This window comes from Aedes aegypti, chromosome 3 (assembly GCF_002204515.2).
Source record: "Aedes aegypti strain LVP_AGWG chromosome 3, AaegL5.0 Primary Assembly, whole genome shotgun sequence".
In the NCBI taxonomy this organism is placed as follows: domain Eukaryota; kingdom Metazoa; phylum Arthropoda; class Insecta; order Diptera; family Culicidae; genus Aedes; species Aedes aegypti.
Window position 1 is genome coordinate 133,459,987 of NC_035109.1, and position 19,077 is coordinate 133,479,063.

Sequence of the window (19,077 nt, forward strand, 5' to 3'; positions counted from 1 at the left end):
TTATGCTCAACCGGAATCGTTGGACCGACCTCGGCATCCTACCAGCTGAACAAAGAAAAGGAGAAGGTCGTCGTAACTGTGTGAGTACGCGCTCTGAATGAGTGCAGAGTAGTGTACAAACTGGAGCCGAAGGGCTCAGAATGTTGCATGTAGGTACTAACAAATTGACGGGTCGCCAATGGGCGAAAATAGGTACTAACAAATTACTAACGTGAGGAGCCGAAGGGCTCAGCATAAGGCACAACGTTGAACGGTTTTAAAACTGCTAACAGGAGCCAAAGGGCTCAGCATGTAGAGTAACAAATTGAAGAGGTGCGCTCAGCACGTTAGCCTCCCCTCCGAAGTAATACCGGAAGGTGGTTCCGGAGGGTTATGGTACTAAACCTAGGAGAGTGTTTTTAGTGGGGAAAGCACTTTGTGGATCCCACACCGCGCCAAAAATTACACTGGCATGAGCATGAACATATACAGGCCAGTCTATGAAGATTTTTAAACTCCTAGTTGCATGAAAAAAAAAACAGTGGTCGGAGTCAATGTTAGCGCCACAAAAGGTTCGGACGTCGGTTATATCGGAGAAGTACCATCCATCGATCAAAGCGTGGTCGATTTGCGATTTTGTCTGCTGAGGTGATCTTCAGGTGTATCGATACGGGAGACTGTGCTGGAAATAGGTGCTACGATCTGCCGTATCCTTCGAGGCGGCTATATCTATCATTCTTAGGCCGTTCACGTTTGTTAGCCGATGGGCTCTGAACTTTCCAATCGTCGGACTGAACTCCTCCTTCTGGCCAACCTGAGCATTCAAATCTACTATGATGATCTTGACGTTGTGGCTTGAGCAGTGTTCGCACTAGCGTTCGAGCTACGTGATAAATTCGTCTGTCACTGTGGTCTTTGCCGATTGTTCTGGTCCGTATTCTCTCGTTGACGTTCCTGTGCAGATGTGTTTTTACGGTTGGCTTGCAGGGCCTGACACAAATCCGCTAGATTTCAAGACGACGATTACTAGTTCTGTTGGTACGAATAGGAATATTAGGAACCGTGGGGCAAGCAAGTAATGGAATACGCATAGTTGAGATTGTTCAAATTCTAGAGACTTTAAATTGAAACAAATGAGGTCGTGTATATTTTTTAGCTTGACTCCCACCAAATATAAGCAGCATGCTGAAATTGATTTTTATGAAAAATTTAACAAAAAAATACAGAAAAAGTTTTTGAAAAATGTCTCCTTACTTTTCACTTCACCCAAAAGTGGGGCAAGTGAAAAGTTTACCGTGTTGAACAATAAATTCAAAAACAAACAGTTATATTCACGATTTCTATTAGCTTTAACATTTGTTAAGGTTTCCCAATGAACAATAACATAAGTAACAAGTAAACAAAGAAAATGTTATTCTTTTGACTTGAATTTTCTTCTGTTCAGTTATGTTAGTTGAAATGATTCGACAACATTATAACTGCAACATTTCCAATGTTAGTTCTTGCATTATAGGACAGCAATTGCATTTCTGCTCTGTAGAAGTTCCTCCGCTCGTTATTTGTTTTTGAGAAAGTCGGATGTGACGTCGGATAACTCTTCGGGAGAAATCAATAACGTATTTAGAATCTTTTTTTATGTGTTCTCTAATATTGCAACTTTTCAGTCAACGTCTTCCTTTTAATTGGCTGCCCGAAGTAGACATATTAATATTGTAATGTTTGGCAACATCTTTTAGAGAAGTTCCACGATTTCTAATAGCTTTTAACGCTTGAGTATAGTGTTTTTCTTGAATTATCAGCACGTTATGTTTTTCTATAATAATTGCGAACCATGTTTACTTATGGCTACTTAAAGAGAAAACACAAATTGAATCTCTAATGATAAACTTCTCACTTGCCCCACCTGATAAGAAAATTGACGGTGTTTAAATTTAGTTAATTTTAGGTCTACGTCGAATTAATTCTAAAACTTTTTTATTGCAGTTTGAAACTGTCACAGAGGACAACTAAGAGGTGGTGCAGGAAATTATTTTCCGCAACTTTTTTCCACTGAAAATATTAAAATAAGATTATACGGAGTAACAGTTGACAGGGTAACAATTTTTCGCTCTATTATGCAGTAATGGCTGAAAAATCTCAGCAATCTCTTACCTATCGTAATGTTCTCAATGGCCTCAAAGGTTTACGCATGAGTTTAAAACGTTAATTCACATATTCAGTAAAATATATCAATTGTTTTCACTTACCCCATTTACCCACTTGCCCCGCGGTACCTTTTAAAAATTTTGTAAGAACACTTGAGATATATGGGAGGACGGGGCAAGATAAGCAGAACACTCTTCAATTTTGAGATTTTTAGAAATATTTCATTAAAATATCTTTAGACACTGTTGAATTGAGGTTCATTCAACTACTAGAGTAAAGTGGGGCAAAAGTTCGAGTGGAGAGTTTCTTTTTAAGATTTCTAGCTCAATTCAAAACAAAACTTATAAATGTCATGGAGGTTCGAATTCTATTCAAGTAAGATACTTTCACTCCAAATATCATGAAAATTGATTGTGATTTGGGAAAGTTATGGCTGTTTGTTGTTTTTCGAGGTGAATATTGTAATTTTTGGTCAAACTTTCGTTGCATGGAACCAAATGAAGATAAAATCTTTTTCAATATTTTATGTAAGGCCGTTTCTAGGCCTATCATAGAGTAAAGCGGGGCAAAAGTTCGAGTGGGGCAAGAGTTTCTTTTTAAGATTTCTAGCTCAAATCAAATCAAAACTTAGAAATGTCATAGTGGTTCGAATGCTATTCAAGTAAGAGACTTTCACTCCAAATATCATAAAAATCAATTGAGATTTGGAAAAGTTATGGCAATTTGTTGTTTTTCGACGTAAATATTGTAATATTTGGTCAAACTTTCGATGCATGGAACCAAATGAAGATAAAATATTTTTCAATGTCTTATGTAAGGGCGTTTCTAGGCCTATCATAAGGATGCTTTGACGTGTATTAGTTTTTCCATAAATAGTTGGAATCAATTTTTGGCCCATAGTGGGGCAAAAGTTCGAATCTGCGGGGCAAAAGTTCGACCCATGTATAAACCCACGGAAAATTTTTCAAATTTTCTGAAATCTACATTTTATCTTCAAATTTAGCGAAGTTTGCCTGATCGTGCGAAAAATGTCACACAAATTTTACATTTTCACTTAGTTTTGCGAAAAACTGCTATTTTTGGGTGTATTACAATTAACCCTGTTTTGGGCATTTTTTGATGAAAATTTAGTGTGTATTTTACGGCAAACATAAGTTTACGGCTGGTATAAAGTATGCCTGGCATAAAAGTATTGATATTTTGTGTTTTAGCCAACGAACTTTTGCCCCACACTAGATTCGAACTTTTGCCCCACCGGTGGGGCAAAAGTTCGTTTAAGACAATTAATTTTGAAACTGTTATAACTAAAAATGGGTAAATATTTTGACACAAGTTTGTTCAGCAAAGTTATAGCCAATATGTTGAAGGTTCGCTGTATGGTATTTGTTTTGTTTCGTCTGCTATTATTTTCCTGGAAACTTTGATTATACCACTAAGGTCGAACTTTTGCCCCACCTTACTCTAAGTGTGCTTTGAGGTGTATTAGTTTTTGCATCCCGAGATGAGCCAGCCTCGGGCTGCAAATCTCGTTAATAAAGATAATAATAATAATAATAAAAGTTTTTGCATAAATGCTTGAAAACTATTTTTGGCCCATAGTGGGGCAAAAGTTCGAATCAGCGGGGCTGATTCGACCCATGTATAAACTCACGAAAAAAAAAAGAAATTAAGCTAAATTTGCCTGATCGTGCGAAAAATGTCACCAAAATTTTACATTTCCACTTAGTTTTGCGAAAAACTGCTATTTTTGAGTATATTACAATTAACCCTGTTTTGAGCAAAGTTTTGATGAAAATTTAGTGTGTATTTTATAACAAACTTAAGTTTACGGCTGGTATAAAGTATGCCTGTCATAAAAGTATCGATATTTTGTGTTTTAGCCAGCGAACTTTTGCCCCACACTAGATTCGAACTCTTGCCCCACCTGTGGGGCAAAAGTTCGAATAAGACAATCAGTTTTGAAACTGTTAGAACTAAAAATGGGTGAATATTTTGACACAAGTTTGTTCAGCAAAATTATAGCCAATATGTTAAAGGTTCACTGTATGGTATTTGATTTGTTTCAACTGCTATTGTTTTCCTTGAAACTTTGATTATACCACTAAGGTCGAACTTTTGCCCCACCTTATTCTATCCTTGATAAAAGTTATTAGAAGTATTATGAATTTGAAAAGATGAGTAAATTATCATAACTTATGAAAACATTGATTTTTCTTATAACAAATGACTAGAACAAAATAAGACTTTTGTCGTTTGAGAATATTTTGACCAAATTTCTGATTCTCAGCCAACATTTCAAACCTTTTGGATAGTTACAAGTCGGGGCAAGATGAGCACCACTTAGAGAAATGAGATTTTTTGTTTCGAAAAAATTCAAATACGCGTAGCAATGCTTGGACGCTCTGGCTTATGACATCCACAGACAAACAGACGTAACATTGAAAAAATTTCCATCGACCACTCATTTAACGATCATTTCAATTTCGCTTCGTGTTTGACTTTTCGCATCACCGCCATCTGCAGGTCTTGTTGCACAAAACTGTATTTCGTGCAACATGCTTACCAGATGATGGTGTAAACTGGGCGATGGAAGATGAAGAAATCCGTTCTAAGTGTTGCGTCTGTTTGTCTGTGTTACATCTGTTGGTTAGCTTGTATTTAAAAAAAATGAGTCTTTATACAGTAGTTTCTCATCGTAAAATGGGCATCATCGTAGTATATACCGACAAAATATGATCCAAAATGGCAGCACAATATCTAATGTAATCTAAGTCGAGCACTCGACACCGAAAAAGACACTAAAGCTTAGGTACATGGTAATAAAGCAGTTATAAGTCAGTGTTCAAAACACATATAAAAAAACATAAATTATCATTGGCAATGTATTTTCAGCATCTTTATCAACTTTTCCTTAAGGTATACAAACATGCGCACTTTCCCGTGCCAGCTATATACACCAAATAACCCTGTGGTCTGTGATATTATTTCTCGATATATTCATACTTTATTTGTTACACTGAAACACATTACATTTAACAATCTTCGTTCAACTAATACTTTGTTACAGACTCGTCTATCGAGCTCTCAAATAAAACAACCTAATTCAAACATCCATCTACATCATCACACTATCGTTACGCAAAAGCAAAGCCAGTCTCATATCCTTGGCAGTGAGCGTTATCCTTCCTCGATGCAACGTGCAGCGGTAGGCATCTTCCATCACCTGGACGGCATAGATTTCGGCCGCTTCCTGCAGGCACAACAGACACTCCGGAGTAATGCGAAGGTTTCTGCCACAGTACTGTTGCATAGTTTCCTTGATCAATCGGGAAAACGGGAGCTTCGGGATCAAACATTCGGTGCTCGTTTGATGACGTGCGATGCTGTGCAGTAATTGAAGTTCTCTATCATTGGCTATCGTTTGCCTCTTTGACCCTAGAGGAACATTCCTCTTGGTGGGCGAGCTTTTACGTCGATCGGTACTGGTTTTCTGGCCTTTTGACGATTTTGAAGGTTTTTCGGACGCATCGTTGGGTCTAACAGCCTGTGTGCTTGAATCCGTTAGGTTTGAACTATAAGTGTCCGTTTCAAATGATGATTCACGGTTAGAACTGATTTCTCTTTCTATACCAGATGATGTTTGAGATTGCGTAAAGCCTTCGGAGTACTCGATTCTCCGATCCGATGGTTCTGGTTTCTTTTGTTTTGTTTTTCCTTTAGATATAGATTTGTTACTGATTATTTGAGGCACAGAATGCTTTGGGATGACCTCGACAATTGATCTGGGCTTATAGTTACCACTGCTCGTCACATATTGGTCCCTTTCATTCGTTGTCTCGTTGTCAGCCAGGCCAACCAATCGCAGATTTTCCAGCACGTCATGAGGCGAGGCAGTAAGAAGCGAGTATTCGGCCTCTGTTGGTGAAAGTGGGCTGTCCAGTGGTGAAGATATCTCCTCTCCCAGCATGAATTCCAGGTCTTGGGGTATTGCAGAGATCTGTTTTTTACTCTTTGATTTCTTCGTGATTCTTGGTGGCATTATGAATTACTTCTTGTCGAAAAAGACAATTTTTCATGTAACAAAAACTAAGCAAACTAAACTTAACAAACTTTTCTATAGATATCGAAACACTATGCATGGAAGAACAAAAGCATCGAATTTAAATACATAGATAAGGTCAGTATACGATTCATTAGTGTGCGTTGATTTGTTCACTTCGTCTGAATCGCTGAATCGTCATAAAAAGTAGGAAGGGGAAAATTAGTTAGGAGGCAAGATATATCCCACTTTGAAGTCAGGGCCAAATTAAAGCGCAATTAATATATTTTTGGTTCCATGACAAATTTGATCAGATGGAGATGATAGCTAAAGGGAACATTTTTAATCATTTCGTGTGTTTAAATAATTTGATATCAATTGTATCTTGATGTTAAAACATGTAATAACTTTCATAGTTTGAATGTTTTTGAGAATTTACTATCACATATGACTAAATAAAGAATCACTACGGCAATAACTGGCACTCTTTCCCTATATGAATAATGGTTTTTGATTTTCCTAATGTTTATTTTTTATTTAATTTTTATTTTTGAAGACAGGGTAAGTGTACCAGTTATGGACATAATATAGTTCCTTATTTCGCCATAGAAGGTAATTCAATTATTTTCAAATTTTTGAACACTTTGTGTGCTAGGTTCGGTATCAAATATATCTTTATGTTAAAAGATTCAACAATATTCAAAATGTGAAAGCTTCTGAAAATCTTTATATGTTCAAATAGGGAACCACTATAGCCATAACTGGTACACTTTCCCTATATGATTACCGATTTTTGACAACAATAAAACAATGAGTGAGTGTTTGCTGTACGATTTTTTTTTATAAATGTATTTTATTTTCCGTGTAGCTAACGAAATAACAGTTTGGAGTAGATCTGATAGCATATCAGTAGGTGAATTCCGGCGAACAATTTCTTCGAAGAGAAGAAATTTTCTTCCATTACTCACCAGCAAGAAAATTTTCTTTTCTTCGAAGAAAATACGCGCCGGAATTTGCCTACAGATCTACTATTTAAAAGTAATAAAACTGAATCATCGTAGGTAGTTAACATTGTTTCGAAAGAGTATATTTATATGCGCTTACATGCAAAAAAAATGCTGAAAAAAGTATAAAGTTTCACAATACAAATTCACAGTATTGATGTTTGGGACGGACTGTGAGGCACTTTTAGATTGCTCATTCGTACACTGCCCATAAAATCATAACGGTCCCATATGGATTTTCGAACCAACATTTTTCTGCATAGCAAAGTTTATGCTTTGATATATTCTTTACCTATCATATGAAAATGAACACACTTTGTTTGGAAAAGTTGTGAAAAAATATGAAGTTGAAGCATATTGAAAAATAAAGGTATAACAGTCTCTATAAGTACTTCGAACTCAAAAAGCAACTGCAAAACGTGAAAATTTCAATATGATAAATATGATTTAACGCAAATTTGTAATAGTTTTTTTTTATCTAAGTCAGAATGTCAATAAATGTAATATGAAATTTCAAAACGATAATCAAATAAATGTAAGTAGGCATTTTGAGATAGGTAATATGTTTGTAAAAATCGCGAAAGCAAAGTTCGATCCACTGACCAATGATTCAAGATTGAATATGGAACAATTTTCAATAAATTTGTGGCATAAATAAGCGTATGCCAGTTTGTATGAGCTTCCTAGTACCGTAAAGTACCCATATTTCGCGCGCGCTCCTAACTTCGCTCACACTCATTTTAAACATGTTTTGCAAAATACATTTTTGTTGGCTAGTATTTTAAATAATTCTCCTTAAGTCATGATTATACTACTTGCAATTATACAATCCAATATGTATTAAATAATATGGATAAAATAACAGTGAGCAAAATTAGGAGCGTGCGTGAAATATGGTAGCATCACGGTAAATATCTTGGTATTCAAGTGGAGAAGGGGTGCGTGCCTACTCGAAGATCAGGATCCCAATAAATTTCAAATGAGAACGTTCGTAGCGTGGGATCGTCAAGCGTCAAGTATCAACAATTTCTCAAATTATCAGCATTTTAGTCATATTTGCTCTACCTTGATGTTAACTTATTGTGTGGAGATTTCGAAATTTTCAACAGATTGCTAGTTAAGGTTGGACATTTTCCCGACCCAACCCCCCCATCCCTTTTTTTAAGTAGGTCTTTTGCTATAATCTGTATAATGCTATCAAATTTGAGTTAAAAAGCTTAAAATAATAGAAGTTTTTTGCCTAAAACATAACGGGATCGATAGTCTTATCAAAGACGAAATATGGATAAACTCGATCATGTTCAGTGCCGTTGCTCAAACATTTCTGGCACGTGAGGTGCTTGAGCAAAACCTAAGGCGCTGAGAATAGTATCCAGCTTTTTAAAAGCGCTAATGGCTGCCGCAAGTAGGCTCGCTTTCTGGTAGGGATCGGTCGATTTAACGTTTGGCTTGGGTCGTTTTATATTGAATGGACCCTAGCCAAACGTCACATCGTTTGATCCCTACCAGAAAGCGAGCCTGATTGCGGCAGCCATTGAGCTCTCGCCGAGCGGTGTCACGAACACATGCTCAAATTTGCTGGTTGAAAATACTGCCGTTTGATTTTGCTGGGAACAGCTGATCTTTGTTTATATTTTCCACCAGCACTCTTAAAGTAGTGTTGGTGACATGTAACGTGTATGTACACGAGCGCAGAAACCACTATTAGCGCTCGTAGAAAGCTGGATACTGTAATCTGTCAAAAAAGATTTACGAAAATAATACTAGAACATATCAAACTTCGAGCTTCACTAGTACGTCCTTATTTCGTCTTTGGTCTAAAGGTTACGACGCGAACACCATCTTTGCAGGGTTGCTGTCCGGCATTCTTGCAACATGCCTTGCCCATCGTATCCTTCCAGCTTTGGCCACCTTCTGATGACTGGGTTCGCCGTAGAGTTGGGCGAGCTCGTGGTTCATCCTTCGCCGCCACACACCATTTTCTTGCACACCTTCAAAGATCGTCCTAAGCACCCGACGTTCCAAGTGCTTGCAAGTCCTCCTCGAGCATCGTCCACGTTTCATGCCCGTAGAGTACTACCGGCCTTATTAGTGCTTTGTACATGGTACATTCCCAAGTAACACTAAGAATTATAACATTGCACGTATTCTACTACAAATCAACAATACTGATGCGACATTGCTTTTATTCGACAAATTACAAGAGCTGTCAAGCAAAAGCTACATTACAAATGTATCAATGCACTAATATTACTTTATGAATTGCTTGGTTGCTTTATAAACATTCTTGCATTAGTTCGACTATATCAGGCCCTTTTTCCACTTTTAAACTACTTTAATGGTAGGCCGTAAATGCAGCTGCTTTATATAAGCAATAATATAATGCTCCATGGTTACTTGGGTTAGGTGCGGGTATGAATCTTTTTTGACCCCAGTTTCTTGTGGAGGCCATAGACTTCCACTGATGACGCGTCTTCGAATTTCACGGCTAACGTTATTGGACGCAAGGATCCGAACGTATCCCCGTCTATCGTAACACTGCTACCTAGGCGAGTCCTGTCGTGCTCGACCCTACCAGCTAGCATGTACTTCGTCTTCACCACCCACCGGTCCAACTTTTGCTGCCTCGCGTTTCAGTCAACAATGATCATGTTATCCGCGAAGCAAACAAAATGACTGGATCTCGTAAAACTCGTACCCCGGCTCTCCGCATAACACCTTCTAGCGCAATATTGAACAACATATTGCCTGCAGGCATGAAAGACCATCACCTTGTCGAAGTCCCCGGCGGGATCCAAACGAACTGGAGTGTTCGCCTGAAACCTTCACACAATTTTGCACACCTTCCATCGTCGCTCTTACCCACGAAGCAAAAACACCCTAGTTTGAAACAACCAATTTTTTGTTGGACCTCAAACTAACGATTTTGTTGTTTTCAATCCAAAATTTTAATCGTTTTGTTTGAAACTAATATCACAGACAAACAGACGTAACACTGACGAAATTTCCATCGACCACTCATTTAACAATCATTTCAAATTCGCTATGTTACAAATCTCACACCCAGAGGCGCGCGCATCGTTTTCCTTCGCGTTTGACGTTTCACACTACCGCCATCTGCCGGTCTTGTTGCACGAAACACCTTTTCGTGTAACATGCTCACCAGATGATGATGGTGTAAACTGGGCGATGGAATTTGAAGAAATTTGTTCTAACTGTTACGTCTGTTTGTCTGTGCTAATATGTTTAATAGGCTGTATCAAAGTTGAAGCACAGACAAACAGACGTCACACTCTCACCGATGTCCATCGACCACCTTTTTAACGGCCGATTCAAATATATGGTAGGTGGCCAATCCACCACCCGCAGCGCTCGCATCGTTTTTGTTCGCGTTTGACGTTTACACACTACCGCCATCTGTTGGTCCATCGGCCAAACACACCGATTTTAGCATTGGGCGTACATGACATCGTGACTATGATTTTGATCGGGATTTGTTCTAAGTGTTACGTCTGTTTGTCTGTGGTTGAAGCTTATTTTCTTTATAATCCCTATAATTATAATAGTTGTTTCAAACTGAGATTTTAATTGATTTCTACAATCAACTGGTTTGATTTCACCAAAGTATAGACAATGAGGTGACGTTTGTCTGTGGTATAGGTTATTTGTTTCTCTGATGAACTACCTATTATTTTCAAAATAGAATAATGGGTTGATTCGACCAAAATAATATATCGAATTGAACTAAGATTTTGTTGTGACTAAAAACAACTAAAGTTTTGGTTTGTTATAAACCTTCTTCATGTGTTGTTTCTGTGGGCTTGTTTTCGGTTAGCTCACAAGTGACAAGATCCCCTAAAAATTGCTGACGTGCTTATTCTTACAATTCTTTTTTAAGAAACAGTACAATGAAGCTTCAATTGTTTTGAATAACTCTTCAATGAACTTTAATAGGGCGATATTCAAAACTGAAAAGGCAATAGATGGCTCTTTTTCAGTGGTAGTAAAAACGATGTGTATTCACTTTACACTTGATTTCTAATCACTACTTTTTTGATCCAGTTTCCTAATTGCAAGTAATTTACGTTTTTTCTCTATTTTCCATACGTTTTGACAGTTCTCCGACTACCATTCTTCCATGCGCTTGTGTTGAAAGTTTGAGAAATTTGAGAATCCATCGTAGCGCGATCAGTGGGTGGAATACAAACAACAGTGTCGTCGCTCGGCGCCCAGTGAAAGAAACTGAATGTTCGAAAGGTTGTTGCCTGTACTTTTTGACGCTGGCGCCATCTGTTAGTGTTAAAGAACGAAATAAACAGTCGTTACCCTATTGACGTTTTCCTCTTATAAGTCATGTATATTTTCGAACAAATGAGTGCTGTTATGCATGTCAAACGAGTTTATTATTAGGCAAAAAATGCATTGCCATGAAAACATACATTTTGAGCATATTGGTGTTTACGTCGCATATGCGAATATGGGCAGTATAGGACGTATGACTAGTGATCCTTTATAGAGAGATAAGCGGAAGTAAAATGGAATGATTTGGCAACAGACCACCAGTGCTGATTGCTGATAGATTGGATATGTAGCTCAAAAATCTATAACGAAACAAAATACACTTTTTAGCAATGATGAAGTCATGTCCGTGTTAAAATATTGCGGCCACAGACAAAAGACGTCACACTCTCACCGATGTCCATCGACCACCTTTTTAACGGCCGATTCAAATATATGGTAGGTGGCCAATCCACCACCCGCAGCGCTCGCATCGTTTTTGTTCGCGTTTGACGTTTACACACTACCGCCATCTGTTGGTCCATCGGCCAAACACACCGATTTTAGCATTGGGCGTACATGACATCGTGACTATGATTTTGATCGGGATTTGTTCTAAGTGTTACGTCTGTTTGTCTGTGTTGCGGCGCTCATTTTAAATCCACATCCAGCGGCGGCGGTAACGCGCAGAAGATATGCGCGCAATTCAAACGCAACGTCAAAATTCAAGTAGGCTTGGATTTTTCGTTCTTCAAGGACGCAAATGTTTCGTATTTGCTAAATCTGAAACATTTGGTGGTTTTCATTATCACTGCGACGGTATATCAACATTTTAGATAATCGCATTACGTGGATTTATCTTGCAGAGCACAATATTATTCTCGACGCCGAGGAAAATCAGAACTGCTGGTCTGTTGCCAAATCATTCCATTTTACTTCCGCTTATCTCTCTATAAAGGATCACTAAGGATTACTACGTATGACTTTGTCTGTGGTATGACCGTATGACCATGTCGTTATATTGATGTAGAGAGGGCGCTTTCTAATATGATCGAAACATCGATTTTTACGCCCAATGCTATTTGACTCTGTCAAAATGTCAAACTAATGTCATTCTGACAGAGTCGATGCTTTTATTAAAGTCAATATAATAGGGTGATGGAGTCTGCTTAGGGCTCTTGGCTTTTATTTTGATTAGAAGATTTTTGCTTATTTTGTCAATGAAGATTGTTAAAATATCGGGAAAAAATAGTCATTATGACTGCAATACTGTTCATACATCTGTTTTGTCGAATTTAACATGACGAGTCAAGCAAACTGAAACGAAGGGTCAAATCCGATACCATGGACCAAACCTCACCCATTACCCTATGTGCGAGCAAAAGATTGAGTTTAGTCACGGGACCAGGAAAATCGTACCAGACTCTGAAATTTCATAGTCGTGTTGGAACCATTTCAGCAGTGCACGGAACAGGACAGAGTAGCGTCCGTAGCCAAGGAAGCAACAACGAATCGAATCGTATCACGTGAAGGAAGCAAGTGGTCACAAACATGAAGTCCTCTTTGCTTCTGCTGGGACTGGCTTTGCTGGTCTGCAGCATCCAGGCTTCGGATGTTCCCGTTTTCGTGTGGGGAAAGCCATCGTAAGTATCTCTTGCTTTTGTTTTTTTTTCTGTGGGGGAATCAGATTTTAATCAAGCACTTTTGCTGGGCGGGACGAGGTCATGTGATGTGCTTTACGTTTCTAATTCCTCTGTGTTTTATTTTCAGTGTTACGTATGTTCCAGCACTTACCAAGTATTCGTCATCGGAATTCGCTGCCCTGGTGGAATCCCAAGCTGACGAGAAAACTTTCACCTTGGTGTTTGCAGAGGAAAGCGTAAGTTATTAGTTCCTATCTGTTCAAAGCTGATCAATTATTCGGCCGCAGCTAAGAATCCTACACATCAGCGTCGTAGCAATTTGATATTTTGTTTGTTCGTAATTCGGTCAAACGGCATTCGGTCATATGGCCGAACACCGTAGTACCTACTTATTTATGAAATTTTTTATTATCAAGATTTTCAGCCATAGGCTGGTTCATCTCCTGGAGTAAAAATTTAATGAGCGCTTAGCAGTGAGAGGCTGACCTGTCATATTGTTATCTATGAAAACTGTTCATTTCCTTCATACCACTAATATTCCTCCATCCCAACATTTACAGCTTTCTACCGAAGACCTGAGCCAATGCAAGCTGAAGACACAGACCTGTTTCCGTAACCTGGCTAAGGTGGAGCGCAAATCCTACCTCCCGAACGTTGAAGAGCCTCTGGCCGCCTTCGAGCGGGATTCCGCTAACATCCAGAGCGTACAAATGTCGGCCGATGGCTCTTTCAGCGAAGAAGTTGTTCCAAAAGGCGGTGATGTCGTTGTCGTTAGTCTCAGCGGCAATGATTTTGCGTCACATGATGCGCTTATCGATAGCGTATATAATCGGCTCCGGGAAGAGTTCCCCAACATCCTAGCCATTTATACTGGCAAGACTCCTTCTTTCCGCTACTCAACCCTTGTGCGTCGTACTCGTCGTCAAGCTACCCAGGACGAAGATCCAGCAGTCCCTGTCAAGGTCCTCAATGTTACCAACACCTTCCTGATGGCGTACGAACGGTTCATGGCTGGCCCTGTCGGAGAGATGGCAGAAGTAATGCTGACATCGGTCACTAAAAACGAGGCAAACAGTACTGAATCTACTCTTCAAGTGGACATCACTGGTACCAGTGCAGGGCTTTCCGTCAATTTCGAATTAACCTCCGGATCATGGGAGATCACGGGTGTCACATACGACAGAGTCCCGTATTATCTTCGTCACAGGGTTCACATAAACCAGCACTTCTCGTATCGATGCCACAACTTGACGTACTACACGCTCGACATGAAGAACGAACTTGCGTTCGAACAGGTCCAGATTCAACCTTTCTTCCCGGAGGATGGTGCTACTGAGTTCAACCGCTTCGGTGACTCTTGGGACTGCGTTGGTTTTACCAGTCCGGGAATTTTGACCGGGTTGTTCCTGGTGTTCATCTTTATCTTCATCGGTGCCTATGGGGTTACCTGGATGATGGATATCCGCACGATGGATCGCTTCGATGATCCCAAGGGTAAGACCATCACTGTCAATGTTGCTGAATAATTGTAGGAGACGGGTAACATGCCTTTTACTAGAAGCGTTCAGCATTGAACGGTACTAGGTACTCCAGTAAACTTAAAAAGTGTGGGTGAAGAATTCAAAAACAATGAGTTACTGGAAATATAGAAAATTTATTTAGATTTATTGTTTCTTACTTATAGGCATATATCACAGCACTTTGTACACAATCCACTCTGGGTCAGGAGCTGGAATAAGTGGAAAATGTTACTTACCGTAAGGACGCCATTCACCGCTCATTTGCATTTCAACATGTTAATTTCTGTCAAAAATCGGCTGTTCGATATTTTTCAGAACTTTCTGCACTATAAACAATTTGTTGCACTTTTTGCAAGGAAAAAAGTTTTTGTAGGAAAAAATTTGAAATATGAAAAATTTACAATGGTATTAGATGACATGTATGCCAATGATTCAGGTTTAGGGCGCTATTCACCGCCCATCCTAAGTATTAGACCCTATACACAGCACAAATTCGAATTAATTTATTGTCATTTGTGCTTATTCTGCGCGGCGTGTGAGGTGACACTAGTCGAATGAGGTGACAATTGTCGACTCGCTCCCATTTGATTAACATTAGTCGTCTCACGTCACTCGCGGTGAGAGCGACTCGTCTCGACTCACACGCCGCGCAGAATAAGCACGATTAGCTGATTGTATTCTTTATACTAAAGTACGACAACATATTAAACCGTGGCATCTAAGAAGCATTTTTCGATCTGCCATAACAAAATAATTGTTAAACTCATGTTTACCGCTTTCAGCAGCCTAAAATAATTTTTTATTTGATAATCCGCAATATAAAATAATATGAATTTTGTTCTAATGCAATCCATTTTGGTATACTAATACATGCTGATAAATTTTATTGCGAAAATTTGTTCAGATTTTTCAAAATAATTCAATGAGCGGTGAATGGAGCATGAGCGGTGAATGGCGTCCTTACGGTACGTGCAGTGCGAGGAAAAAAGTGACGTGATCGGCGGAGTGACTCGGTAGTGTGTGATCCTTTGACCGCGACGCTTGCTCCCTTGGGGACGGGTGAAACGGTCAGGATTAACCGTGTCAGTTGTGTCGTTCTCGTAGTGCTGTGGAATAGTGCTAGTGCATTGTGCTGTAAAATTTTATGTTCTTATATATCTAACTAATCAAAACTTTTCTTTCAGTAATGGTTCGGATATATCAGGTAAATTCTAAATTGATATTCTTATACTTATTGCCATATGTTATTTTCAATCTTTCAATGCTTTAAAATGCCTAAGCCCACCTAAAACGATGGCAAACGTCATTTTGTGACATAAGACGCAATTTATCAATGTTGGTAGCTTTGTTTTTCTCTTGTTCTATGTTATTTGACAGCTCGAAACTTACCCCGATTAGTGAAAGTCTTTCACTAAGTGGGCTACAGGTTTAGTGCAACGAACGAAAGTGGACTGTATTCGTCTCTGGTATAAATCTGACTCCAACTCAATTGTTTTCTATATACATATTGGACTACGGACGTCATATGAGAACTAAATTAGATACTGAGACCAGCTTTAGATTTGGGTTTTTTTGATTATTTATATAACCTCGTTAGAGCAGGCCGAAGATGGGCCAATCGCATTTTTCTTCTAAATCTAAACCTTTAAAATTTGGGGGGTAAATTTCATCATTTACAAACGCTAACTCAGGCATGGTCATCGGAAATCATTTGAAGGATATTGACCACCTAGATGACAGGTCCAGTAACTTAGTTGGGAAACAGTTTTTTTACAATATGGGAAAATTTCGAACTTGGGTAATTTTGTCGACACCACACTTCTATTTCTAGGCGATCAATACTCTTTAAAGGATGTTGTTCGATTAGGTCTGAGCTGCCTTTTCCAAAAGATAATGTTTATTATCCAAATATGCCAGTTTAGAAGAAAAATTAATTTGACCATTGTGGAGCCGGTTCCACGGAGGTCCTATAAGGAACCGAACAAATACTTGGACGTCCTATAAGAAACCGAAAATGCCCAAAGTTGGTTCCATTGTCCAATTCAGTTCTTACGCAAAGTGCGTAGTAGAAGCTATGAATTAGATTGAAATGGAACACAGTGCGCATCGTACCTTCGTGCTGTGCGTACACGAATTCTCTCTGCTCTTGGAAGTTTTTTTTAACTACCTGAAGCAATAAAACAGTGCTTTTTAGTACATACTATTTTTTCTACTATTGATCCCTTTACGATGCTTGTTTGGACCCGTGCCTTCGATTTTTCGTTGGACCCGTTGGCGAAAGCTAGCGGTGGTAATCCTTCGTTTATTCACTAAACATGGTTGCAACTACAAACAAAAGGAAGGGTGAATCTCTGAATTCACAACTTCCTTCCGAAAAAGTGGGATTTAAAACTGCCACTAAACGTGGCAAGAATAGAAGAAAGGACGTTTCTCCGAAAAGCGAACTTTCTTCCAAGGGTGAAATGGATAATGTTGATAATTGCATTGAAATGAGCAATCAGTTCGATGCTTTAGACAAATTTTTCCGAACACCAAATCGTTGGCTCTTTGATTCAAGTTGGGGGATTTAGGCAGGAGATCTTGAACTTCATTAGGGGAATCAAGGTCTCCTCCCAAATCGCAAAGAAAGGAGACTGCCGCGTTTTGCCGGAAACTCTTAAAGATCGCGAATTTCTTCTCAAACATCTTGAAAAGAAGAAGCACCATTTTTTATGACGTTTGTTCAAAGTCGTCTTGAAAGGTCTCTCAAGTGAGTATAAGTCACCTGAACAGATCAAAAATGGAATAAATGATTTACTTGTATGAAAAAGAGAACCCAATCTGGCATTGTTCGGAAAGGGCTTTCTCAAGAATATTATTTAGTTCACTTTAACAAAAAAGATCTAGATAATATTAGAAAAAACTAGACTTATGTTCGATGTCCGTGTGACATGGGAACATTTCCAGAAACGTGGAATCTTAAATCTGTTTTACCAAATTAGGATGATAGTGTTGTCTAATAACACAGAACATCTAGATATAAGAAATAAATGTAATGTTTGGAATGATACTAATAAAGAAATAAAAAAAAAATAAACAAAAAAAAACGTAACATGTAGGAAAGATTTTTTTGACTCTCACGTCCAGGTCGACAGAATTGTTATATGAGAAAGAAAGACAAAAGGTTTCTGATGGAAATAGCCAGAACTCCTAGAAAAAAAGATTCTGACGGTAATGGACAGAATTCTAGAGCAATACTGGTTGCAGATGAACACTGAGTTCATATATGAGTATGAAATAAATAGTATGTTCAGTTTTGGTTTTGGAAACTACTATTATATTGTTGAATACTACGGCACAACCAGAGTTGCTTAATATCAATCACATCAGTTGATGGCTGATGGTCTAAAACTATCAATATAACTTGCGAGCTATCAATATCATTTTGATTTGACAATCAACAGTAGTGATGCGACATCGCACTCTAGATCAAAATCACTGTAGAATGAGTGATCACGTGGTCATTATCCATGCTATTAATGTTTTTCAGTGACCAACACATAGTTTCAATCTATCTGCAATACTGTCGAAAATATCGTACTGATAAATTGCCATTTTATCTGCTTAATTTAAAGCTAAACTTAACCCATCAGTGATATCCATAGTCTATCGCCATCAATGCACTGGTGATGGAGTAGACAGCATGATGTTGATGTGATATGGAATGATCCGATTTGTATCGCAGTCGGCCTGTACAAATCAGCAAATTTTAAGCATTGATAGCGACATCGAGCAACTCTGGGCACAACAGCATAAGGATAAAAAAGATAAGGTTAGTGTAAAAAAGCACGGAAGAATGAGTACCAAAATAGATCAAGAGGCATGGAGGGCGGAAATTCTCACAACTTGAAAAGCACATAATTCAAATCTCGTTGCATTATTGGTGTTGTAATTCGATGTGCATTATCCATTCCATGCTCCAATGAGATCCACACCGGACGACTGACTTAGTTCTGTGAATCGCTAATGGTGAACATCGTTCTTTATAACGCAGAACGTTTCACAGTGTTGACTCGAAGTGAACTTGCTCCCAAGAAAATTTTGAAACATCGTTGATCATATTCAGGTAAATAGGCGGTTGAAGATAAAACACTCGAGAATAAAGGCTGGAGAAGATTGGAAACTTCAGAGCAGGATGCCTAATAAAATTCCATCAGATGTTCAGACTATGATGGATCAGTAATATATTTAGTTTGCAAATAAGCAATCTGATGAAAAAGCCTATTGAACGAGAGACAAAAAAGTCTAAACGACGTTGTTACCGATTTGTTTGAATACACCAGTATTAGGATGATGGAAGTGATTACAATGACTCTCACGAATGGTGCTAATTACAGTGCCGTTGGTGAAGTCAAATATCAAAATTGATCAAAGCGAAAATCTATCAAATGATGCAGATATCGTTAGAGATTTCAACAAGGATATCTTAT

The 19,077-nt window shown here is 38.5% G+C and overlaps 2 protein-coding genes across 2 annotated transcripts; one reads left to right on the forward strand and one right to left on the reverse strand.

Moving 5' to 3' along the window:
- Nucleotides 1-5,103: 5,103 nt before the first annotated feature.
- Nucleotides 5,104-6,293, reverse strand: LOC5569638 (histone H3-like centromeric protein cid). Its single transcript, XM_021853157.1, has one exon. It carries the CDS (start codon nucleotides 6,161-6,163, stop codon nucleotides 5,240-5,242), a length of 924 nt encoding a protein of 307 aa, XP_021708849.1. The 5' UTR covers nucleotides 6,164-6,293; the 3' UTR covers nucleotides 5,104-5,239.
- A 6,528-nt stretch (nucleotides 6,294-12,821) lies between these two features.
- Nucleotides 12,822-14,751, forward strand: LOC5569632. Its single transcript, XM_001658602.2, has 3 exons — nucleotides 12,822-13,088; nucleotides 13,216-13,324; nucleotides 13,649-14,751. The coding sequence occupies exons 1-3, from the start codon at nucleotides 12,997-12,999 to the stop codon at nucleotides 14,612-14,614; spliced, it is 1,167 nt and encodes a 388-aa protein (XP_001658652.1). The 5' UTR covers nucleotides 12,822-12,996; the 3' UTR covers nucleotides 14,615-14,751.
- Nucleotides 14,752-19,077: the final 4,326 nt, after the last annotated feature.

Excerpts from the sequence above, each read along its gene's own strand:
- LOC5569638 (XM_021853157.1), bottom strand. The coding sequence starts at position 6,163 with ATGCCACCAAGAATCACGAAGAAATCAAAGAGTAAAAAACAGATCTCT.
- LOC5569632 (XM_001658602.2), top strand. The coding sequence starts at position 12,997 with ATGAAGTCCTCTTTGCTTCTGCTGGGACTGGCTTTGCTGGTCTGCAGC. Across the intron at positions 13,089-13,215 it reads TTCGTGTGGGGAAAGCCATC|TGTTACGTATGTTCCAGCAC; the intron begins GTAAGTATCTCT and ends TTTTATTTTCAG. Across the intron at positions 13,325-13,648 it reads TGGTGTTTGCAGAGGAAAGC|CTTTCTACCGAAGACCTGAG; the intron begins GTAAGTTATTAG and ends CAACATTTACAG.